General features: G+C 45.3%; 1 protein-coding gene across 1 annotated transcript; it reads left to right on the top strand.

The window, feature by feature from the left end:
- The first annotated feature begins 1843 nt into the window (after nucleotides 1-1843).
- LOC136463240 (expansin-A24-like) lies at nucleotides 1844-8924 on the top strand. The gene is made up of 5 exons (XM_066462250.1): nucleotides 1844-1955; nucleotides 7248-7494; nucleotides 7748-7953; nucleotides 8061-8379; nucleotides 8500-8924. Exons 3-5 carry the CDS (start codon nucleotides 7776-7778, stop codon nucleotides 8810-8812), a joined length of 810 nt encoding a protein of 269 aa, XP_066318347.1. The 5' UTR covers nucleotides 1844-1955; nucleotides 7248-7494; nucleotides 7748-7775; the 3' UTR covers nucleotides 8813-8924.
- The last annotated feature ends 1550 nt before the right edge of the window (nucleotides 8925-10474 follow it).

The raw sequence follows: 10474 nt of genomic DNA, 5'->3' as shown, positions 1-10474 counted from the left end.
CCCCTGTTCCAAGAGCACGAAACACTTTTTAAGTGCAACATCACAAAAAATATAGTGTAACATCAGGATCTAAATACAACGACATCACAAAACTATGTAGTGCAACAACAAAAAAAAATACTGCAACATAGGAAATTTTGTAATGTAACATTGAAAAATTTGTACTGCAATATCTGAAACAGTAGTACTGCAATGTCGCAAAAATCAACCATGAAACATGGAAATGGAAACATCTCAAAATCACCTTTTAGTGCTGCAATATTTAAAAAAAGGTAATTTCAACAATTAAGATCCCCTATTACAACAATCCCAACATTAGAACTTCCTATTGCAACACATGAAATCACCTATTGCAACATAGAAAATCATCTATTGCAACATCCAAAAAAACCCCTGGAACACGGAGAAACAGTAAAAAAGGAGTACAAAACATCAAGGGGATGGGTTCGAGGTGCAGGCTGCTCTAGCCCCAGGCGCATCCCCTTCGAGCTCGCTAGAGGGAGGAGGGAATAGGAACACAAAGGTCGTCGGAACCCTAGCCAACGTCGCGTCCCTCAGATCCAATGGAAGAGGAGGAGGAGGAGGAGGAGGGCTCAGATGTAGAGGAGGAACGACCTACCTTATCAGTGCCACTGCCGTCGTCCTCGTCTCCGATGGGGGAAGCGGGAGCCAAGTCACTGAGGGCGCGGCGTAGCAGGTCGCGGAGGGGGGGGGGGGGGAGAGGGAGGGAGCGCCGGCGGGCAGGTGGGGCGGCCGGGGCGTGGTGTCCGTCACGGCGGGTGAGCGGGCGCGGCAGTAGAATGGGAGCGCGAGTGCTACAGGAGTGCGGCTCGAGGAAAGGATAAGGAGGAGAGAGGGAAGCAGGTGAGTTAATTCGGCACGTGTCGGGTGTGTCCGTCCCCACCCGGACGCCCGCTTTATATCAATTCCATATAACCTTCCCTGCTGAGATAGCCCCCTCTACGCATCCAAAAAATGTACCCAACATAGAAATCAGTCATCCAGATTGCTTACAAGTGTTGACTCCTTACTCAAATCTGACGATCAAGATCCGTGTATGGTACTCTTCGGCCCCCTGCCATCTCCCACACGAAAGGAAACCCATCCGCGCACAAGAAAACCCATCTGCGCGCGACATCCACGTCAGGCGTCACCGTCTCCAGGCCCCGCCCCCGATCCCCGCTCGCGCTCAGGATCTCCAGGAACCGCCGCCACACGACCGCGCGTCCGTCCCCACGATCTTCGCGCTCGGCTCCTCCTTCCTGCAGGGCACGCCGGCCAGCCACGCACAGCGCATTGCATGCCGGCCGAAACACGCGCCTGTCACAGTTGGACGACAACGCGTGCGCTTTGTTTCAAAAAATAAAGGCGTCCACAAATCAGATTCAATCAAAGTAGATAGAAATCAAAATCAATCGGGCTCAATCACAGGCAATAAAAAATAATCGCGCCAACAAATCAAATAAAAAAGGAATTGACGCAATCACATATATAGCGCGAGGAAGACCATCCTGATCAGGCACGTACGCACTCGCGCTCGCCGGAGAAGCAACATACATATCATCACATATATATCGTTAACGCCGCCGACGCTGCCAACGAGCACAACTCCTGCCGGGCCCCGCCGAGAACCCTGCCGACGCCTCCAACGAGCAGTCCGCCGTGGATCCCGCGCCGCCACCGAGTTCGGCGATGACGACGTGTTCGATCGCATCCCCTCGCCCCGGTCATATCCCCAGGCATGCAAACAGCCTTCTACTCTCTAGGCGAACACTGGGTTTAGGGTTTTTGACAGCTTTTGCGTTGTTTCCCTGGGTTTAGGTGGTGCTCGCGCTTGCGCAGTGCGGTGGTGACGCGCTGAACGCGGAGGACGAGGAGGGGTGGGCGTCGAAACACGTACTCCGCAGCAAGCTCCGGCAACTCTCATCAGATCCTCGACATCCTGCTTGAGCGAGGTACGAGACCAAACCGATAAGTGTGGTCGGTCTCTAATATTTTTTGCTACGGATTTCTAAGATTAGCTAGCGCAAAACTGGTAGCACATGACGGAACTGATGTCTTGGTTTTTACCGAAAACATTGTTTTCTAGGTCCACTTTCTGACCTTGCATGTTGAGTATTTTGAGTTTCTAGATTCTTTTTTTTTTTTTACTTTAGTTTCTAGATTCTATTTTATCGTGGTGAAGTTCCCTCTCATTTTCTCGGTTAATAACTAACTACACGCTTAATCCAAATGACGCGTTAGATTAAGCGTGTATGTTTTATATAAATCATAAAGATGATTTTTTTTTAATGCTTGTGTTTGTTTTATATAAATAATAAAGATTAGTATGTATAGCTGTGAATTTTTTTTGTATTTAACTTTGTATTGTTTCTTCAAAGGATTATAATTGTTTATAATCCTTTTTGTACCCCGGCTGTTATATCTCAGCAATCAACAAGACCGATTCTTTTGATATCAGTCCCACGAAATGATGTAGCCCTTAAATACTTGTGTTTGTTTATAAATCATACAGATTAGTATATGTATACATGTGAATTATTTTTTTGGTATTTAACTTTGTATTGTTTCAAAAGACTAGTAAAGTGCCCGTGCCAACGTCACGGCTTCATTTTAGAGATAAACATCAAAACAACCAATTGATGATATTTTTTTCATAGTCTAACTTTCACCCAATTGTATATGACCATATATATAATACGGAATACCCTTATGCATAACAAGGCATAATAAAGTGAAGTCTTGCCTTAACCATCTAATTTATAATCTGTCTAAGGTCTTGAGTCAAAACATTCATTTGCACGGCTCTTCAAAATGTCCACCATGAATTCCGTTCTCAGTGAAGTTGATAGTTGTCCATAGCAGATAATAATTTAATTTATTAATTTACTATGTAGTGTACAAAATATGCATAGAGAAACTATTTTTATTAATTAATTCTCAAATATAAAGAAATAAGTTACAATCAAAGACGACTCACCTTGAGGCAAGACCTTTGCATTGTTTGCCTTCTTAGGCTATCTCCAACAACAACACCTAAAATACAAGACTCATTCGTCCTTTGGGTAGCACTACAGGCAAAAGGTTCAATACCTATTCGGCATCTTCTCCAACAGCAAGACCCAAAAGAGAATCCTTTCTGCAAATGAGTTTCCAGGAGAGAGGATACTCATATTTGGATTATGCCTCTCAGACAACCTAAAATAGGTCTTCCGTATAGGTACTTTATTGGAGAATGATTTTGGGTCTCTTGCTACCCATTTTGGGTTTGGGTCTCCTTATTGGAGACAGTCTTAGGCTCATTATATCGAGGCATCGCCATCACATTCTCATCAGCACGCTTCCTATCTTCGTCTTTTTCTACATCAACTATTTGTCCGGCACTGTCTTTGATTGGTCATTCTTCTATATCCATAATATTGATCTACATATGCAATTTTATAATATCAATGCTAGATGCCATTTTTTTGTATATGTATGCAATGACCCGTATAGATATATATACATATGTGAGGATAGGTGAGTTACTTGTGAGAATTGTTGCGTACCACACCCTCGTCAGTTGATCTGCACTTGTTCTACATTCATATTGATCTACATATGCAATATGCAATATTATAATATCAGTGTTAGATACCATTTTTTTTTGTATCTGTATGCAATGACCCGTTAGATATACATGTATGAGGTTTTTCGGCATCGTCTTTGATCTGCCTTTCTTTTACATCCATATTGATCTGCATATGCAATATTTATAATATCAGTGTTAAATGTCATTTTTGTATATATGTATGTAGTGAGCAGATGTGAGTTGCGGGAGAGATCTTTGCGTATTGGATGGTCACGCACCCAAAATATATCATTATTAATTTACCCAAAATATGTTAATAATGATATATTTCGGGTGCGTGATGATGCACTATGTAACGCGGTTTCCCGCAACTTAGGTATGTTCATTACATACATATATATACAAAAATGACATCTAACAATGGTATTATAATATATTGCATAATATGCAGATCAATATGGATGTAAAGAAGGGCCGATCAAAGATGATGCCAAAAAAATAGTTAATCTAGAACAAAATGAGGACAGGAAGCTGCTGACGAGGATTACATATGCAGCGATGTCTCTGGCAACACAAATATCCCCACACATGTATATCTAACGAGTCATTGCATACATATACAAAAAATGGTATCTAACATTGGTACTATAATATTGCATATGCAGTGCTTCACTCTTCTTAAGGTGGGAGAAAAGATCAAACTGATTATTGATCAAAATTAAGGTTTGAAACTTAGGTAATTAACTTCTTCTGCTTAACCCAAGAAGAAATTGGATTGATTTTTGAGAAATCGAATTCAGTTAAGACATGGGAAATTAAGATAGCAATTTCTGAGCCATATGAGGTAGAAAACTCTCAAGTACGTTCTAGGGAAAGGAACTGCCTATTCCGGTCTTTCTCTAAAATAGCTTTCTTTGAATTCCTACTTGTAAACAAACTAAACTAATAAATATGCCTAGCTAGCATCTGCCATTGTTTTTTACTATCCCGCGACAACAAAAACTTAGTCCCTTGCCACGCTCGCTTAAACGTGTCTTTCTTTGATAAAAAAAACCAAAAGCAGAGCCTTTTTCCCTTCCTTGACACAGTGGATTGCTTTTTTTTTCCCAGGAAATGAGTTCCTAGACTTTTGGCTTGCACCCTTTTCTCTACTTATATTGAAAGAGTATATATACCTATACGGTTCATTGCCTACGTATAAAAAATGGCATCTGACACTGGTATTATAAAATTGTATATGCAATTCAATATATGGATGTAGAAGAATGACCAATCAAAGCCGATGCCGGACAAATAGTTGATGTAGAAAAAGACGAAGACAGGAAGCGTACTGATGAGGATGTGATGGCGATGCCTTGATATAATGAACCTAAGAAGGCAAACAATGCAAAGGTCCTGCCTCAAGGTGAGTCGTCTTCGATTGTAGCTCATTTCTTTATATTTAGGAATTAATTAATAAAAATAGTTTCTCTATGCATATTTTGTACACTACATAGCAAATTAATAAGTTAACTTATTATTTGCCATGGACAGCTATCAACTTGTCTTAGGACAGAATTCTTAGTGGACATTTTGAAGAGCCGTGCAATTGAATGTTTTGACAACTTCCCTAAAGATCTCTAAGACCTACTCAAGGTCCTAGGTAGATTATAAATTAGATGGTTAAGACGAGACATCACTTTATTATGCCTTGTTATGCATAAGGGTATTTCCTATTATACACATGGTCATATACAATTGTGTGAAAGTTGAACTATAAAAAAATATCATCATTTGGTTGTTTTCATGTTTATCCCTGAAATGAAGTCGTGGCATTAGCACGGGCACTATACTAGTGTAACAAAGGGCTGCTACATGAGATTGAGAAAATTTCATCCTCTTTGTTCTTTCTTCTATCTCCCTTCCTCTATCAGCATTCACCACCCACATGCTTGGAAAGAGGACCTGCTAGAGCTTAATTTTATCTTCAATCTTCTTTATTCCTCATTATTGAGAAAGGGGTCTTTCTCAAGTTTTTTTTAGAATTACACCGTACAACGTAGGCGCTCACAACACGCACGCACACTCACCACTATGAATACAAGTATGCTAACCCTACCCCTATAAGCACCTCTGAAGGACTGAGCCAATAGATCTCGAGATTCACGAAGTCACCACAGGCACCTCACTGTCGACGGGGACGTCGCCTATCACTAAAAGCATAGCACCATTAAATCCTAGAACATATCCAGGAAAATACGAGCACCCGTGCGAAATCAAGAACTTGAACGCGGGTGAGTAGGTTCCACCTTAATTAACCCAATAAACTGATCTACAATTTAGTATAAGAGCTCCAATTTTCTCATTTTCCCTTCGCTTTTGGACTTTGGAGGAAAACTTCGAGGGTCGTGGTTAGCGCCTGGACGTCTGGACGCCCGCGCAACCTGCCTCCGTTGCCTCGTTCTGACTCGCACGTGCACCTCGCGCCTCGATGCTGCGCCCGCCGCTCTTCGCTTTCGGATGGACAGTCTCGCCCCCGACTCGCAGGTGCACCCTAGCCCCTGCTCCTTCCCCTGACCCCTCTCTCTCTCTCCATGTGGGTGGGACCTGGGAGCCAGCCCCTAGCTCGTTGTGCCACTGTCTGTCGATCCCTAGCTCTGCCGCGCCCCCATCCCCCGCCGCCTGGGTCATGCGCCCATCCCTCACCGTACCCCCTGTGAAACACTTGCAACATAAAACACTTAATGCAACATATATCTAACACAGATGAAATATTTGAAATGTACTGTTGCAACATAAGTGTGAAAGATATACAACATCGAGATAAAAAACTTGGAGCATGTATGTGAAACATATGCAATGTCCACATAAAACACTTGCAACATGTGTGAAACATGCAACATTCAGATAAAACACTTGTTGCAACATACATCTCAAATAGATGAAACATTTTTTTCAAAACACTTGCAACATACCAATGAAAACATTTACAAAAATTTGCAACATGTGCAACATACCAATCTAGTTTTACAATATCCATAAGTAACAATTGTAAATGCCTCTGAAACATTTGAAACACTTGAAACATACATTTGCAATATAGAGGAGGTGAAGGCCGGGGCAAGTCGATTTCGGTCGTCAGGGTGGGATCCGGTGGCAAGTGAGCACCACCAGTTCCGGCCACGCTCGTGGGTGCCCTTGGCTTGGCCGGGGAAGACTTGAGGCGCCACAGCACAGTGCACCCTAGTGGCCATGGCGGGGTCATCGGTGCGCTTGACAGCGATGGGCAATGGATGGACGGCGATGGAGCGACCGGCGCAGGCGGCTGGGACACGCAGGTGAGCGACGTTGGGAGTGATGGCGCGTGGCGCGGCCAGCGATGGGGTGAAGGGCACGGCGCGGCAGCCCGACGAGGGCGCGGTGGGGGAAGGGGGCGGACGAATGAGTGGCCACGCTGCTTCGGGCGCTGAGCAGATAAGCATACGAGGGAGTGAGGATTTGTTTTTTGTTTTTGAGAGAGATGAGGCCCGCTCCTGCAGAGGCGCGTTAGGACGGGAGTCACGGATGAACGCTCCTATTGGATCATTATCGAACTTCTGAGTGACAAGGAACGGCCGGTGTAAGAGCCTGGCGGTTAATCATTATAACTTCATTTACACACAGATGGGCGCTGCTGATGCTGCTGTGTGCTGTCCAGGTGCAGGCCCGGATAACTCGTGCCATTGAAGAAACCAACGACATCCTTCCTTAGACAATTGTATGTATTGTGAACACGCAAGCAAGTGCAAAGCCGCCGTTGACTTCACCTTCAAAGAAAGTGAAGCTCAAGCAACGCGATCCTCTGAAGTCTGAACTCGAAGAAGAGAAACGGCGAACAAATTAAAGCACCGGCTAAAATGTATCCGTGCGCGTGCGCGCGTACATTTATCTCTCCGTTTTGAACCGTAAGCAATGCATCGCCATGTGCAGTTTCTGGTCCGGCTTGCTTCATTTGATCGATGCGCTTGTTAATTTGTTTAATTAACCCTTCGTGATTGCTAGGGTAAGGCCGTGTATATATATACCCACCAGACCGTTGCACAAATCATCACACCAATCAATCTAGACACTTGAGCAGAACAAATTAATAAACCAGTTCGTGCACTCAGCATCCCGGCCAGCTCTGTGAGGTGAGGCATATAGCTACGTTTTGTGCAGTTTCAAGGCATATACAAACCCGAGCAGTATGGGTATGGCCGCTCCAGCTCGAGTTCTTGGAGTCGTGTCGCTCGCAGTCGCCTGCATGTTGGCCATGGCCGCCGCTGGTGACGCCGCCACCAGCGCTCCGTCGTCTCCGACGCCGGCCGGATGGCTGAAGGCGCATGCCACGTTCTACGGTGGCGCCGATGCCTCTGACACCATGGGTAATTAAGTTGCCCTCTCTTATTTTGTCATGGTTTATTACCCAAAGCTAGCAGGCAGATCGAGAGATAACTGTATACCGCGTCATCAAATTGTATATATTTCGCAGGCGGCGCGTGCGGGTACGGGAACCTCTACTCGCAGGGCTACGGCACGCGGACGGCGGCCCTGAGCACGCCGCTCTTCAACGGCGGCGCATCATGCGGGCAGTGCTACAAGATCGCGTGCGACCGCAAGAGAGCCGACCCGAGGTTCTGCAAGCCCGGCGTCACGGTCACCGTCACGGCCACCAACTTCTGCCCGCCCAACTCGGCGCTGCCCGACGGCGGTTGGTGCAATCAGCAGCGCCCGCACTTCGACATGGCGCAGCCGGCGTTTGAGAAGATCGGCGTCTACACCGGCGGCATCATCCCCGTCATGTACAAAAGGTATATTTTATGAGTTCAATTGCCGATCAAGTGTAGAAGTCTCGACTGTTCTGACAAAATTAAGCATGACGATGCATGCAATGTCTTATCTTGAGTAAAAATGCTTGCTTTAATTTGCAGGGTTCCTTGTGTGAAGCGAGGCGGGGTGCGGTTCACAATCAACGGTCACGACTACTTCAATCTCGTGCTCGTGACCAATGTTGCAGGCGCTGGCTCCATCAAGTCAATGGATGTCAAGACCTCCAACTCCAATAGTTGGATACCAATGGCACGCAACTGGGGTGCGAACTGGCACTCTCTTGCGTATCTTACTGGGCAGATGCTCTCGTTTAGAGTCACCGACACAGACGGACAAACTATTGAATTCACAAACGTGGTGCCACAAGGATGGAAGTTTGGCCAAACATTTGCATCCAAGTTGCAGTTCAAGTGAGAGCTCCGTGCAGGATTTCCAATGACCCATTAGTTGCGCACTTGTGGGAGTAGTATATATGATTCGAAGACGCTCAAAATGTATGCATGCATGGAGTTGCTGGAGTCCTACACTATCTATGTGCATTACTTGTATATATAGATACCGATTCTTAGCATCTATTTATAATTGTGTATATTCATGTTTAAATTAAATTTATGTTGTGTGCATAAAGATACGAGCGTACATATCCTCTCAAGCCATCTATCCTGCTGCACTAGCACTAATCTAAACGAACCATGGCTTCCGTGAGTTACTGCAAACACTTTCATGTTTGATATTCCAACATGAAAGAATTAAGTGGCGAATCGACCTTGTCTATTTGTGGTCCAGACGTATTGTTCTCAAAAAGTAAATGGAAAGATAATGTAAGTTCTCATAATTTTATAATGGGCATAGTCATAAACGGTATTAATTGAAATATGATACATGAATCACTGCTACTGTAAACTTAACCGAAACAGGCAAAAGAGATTAATCGAGGCAGGCAAACCATCCGCCTCCGTACAAAGGTCATGGTTAGGTCTTAACGGAGGCGGTTGGCCACCCGCCTCGGTTAATGAATTAACAGAGGCAGGTGCCTTAGAACGTCCGCCTCGGTTAATCGATAAAAAAACAAAAAAAATTCCATGTGCCCACCGGTGAGCCCATTCTCGAGCCCGCCAGCGAGCCCGTTCCAAGCCCATGAGCCAGATCTGGCTCCGTCGTCGCCCGCCATGCCGCCTGGTCGCCCGCTGCCATCTGCCGCCTAGAGTAGACCGAGAGAGAGAGGAGACCGAAGCCGTCTTTCCGCCCGCCTGACGGACCAGGGTCCTAGGGGTTTCCCATAGGGTCCACTACTCGGCTGGGCCCTAGGCTGGCCCACGATTTGCTGAAGGACATGAGGCAAGATGGCGTGGTCTTCAGGCTATTCAGGATCAACTTAGTCGGCTTACTAAGAAAGCTAGATTCTGTAATAGAACTAGGACTAGATTCTGTAATAGAACTAGAACTCTTCCATTATAATCGACTAGGACTAGATACGTGCCATTATGCTCACCCCAATATAAAGAGAGGTACGGTGCACTCCCTTGTACATACAATCATATCAATCAATCCAACGCAAAAGGCTACATACCGACCGGACGTAAAGACTATTTCTCGATTACGAGGGCCCGAACCACTATAAACCGTTCGTCTCTTTGCGTTCACCATCGGGTTCCACGTACGTTGAAGCCCACAAACCATCTTCCCGAGTAACCCCGTGATGAGTTGCCGATCACTCTACAAGAAATAAGGCTTTACATGATGGTTTACTAGTGACATTCTAAGAAAACATCATAGAATTCTATTGTCTGTGATGGTTCGTTCCCGAGGTGATACATTTATGACGACTGTTTTAGTTGTCGTCACGGTTGGACATCACAGATCATATTCCCCTGTAAATGATGCAAGATCCAGAGTATTGGATATCCAGCCCAAGACCCAGTACCCCTCGCATATATAAGCATAACCAAAACTTAGGGTTTCTCAGCTCTCTCACCCTCTCCCTCTCCCTCAGCGGAGAGCGGCGTGCACCCTCACCCTCTCCCTCAGCCCAGTGAGCACATCTCTATCTTCCTCTCCCTCTCCCTCTCCCGCAAG

The sequence above is a fragment of the Miscanthus floridulus genome, chromosome 7, assembly GCF_019320115.1.
Source record: "Miscanthus floridulus cultivar M001 chromosome 7, ASM1932011v1, whole genome shotgun sequence".
Taxonomy (NCBI): Eukaryota; Viridiplantae; Streptophyta; class Magnoliopsida; order Poales; family Poaceae; genus Miscanthus; species Miscanthus floridulus.
Note: the sequence above shows the minus strand (reverse complement) of the source record. Positions and strands in the feature narration are given on the sequence as shown.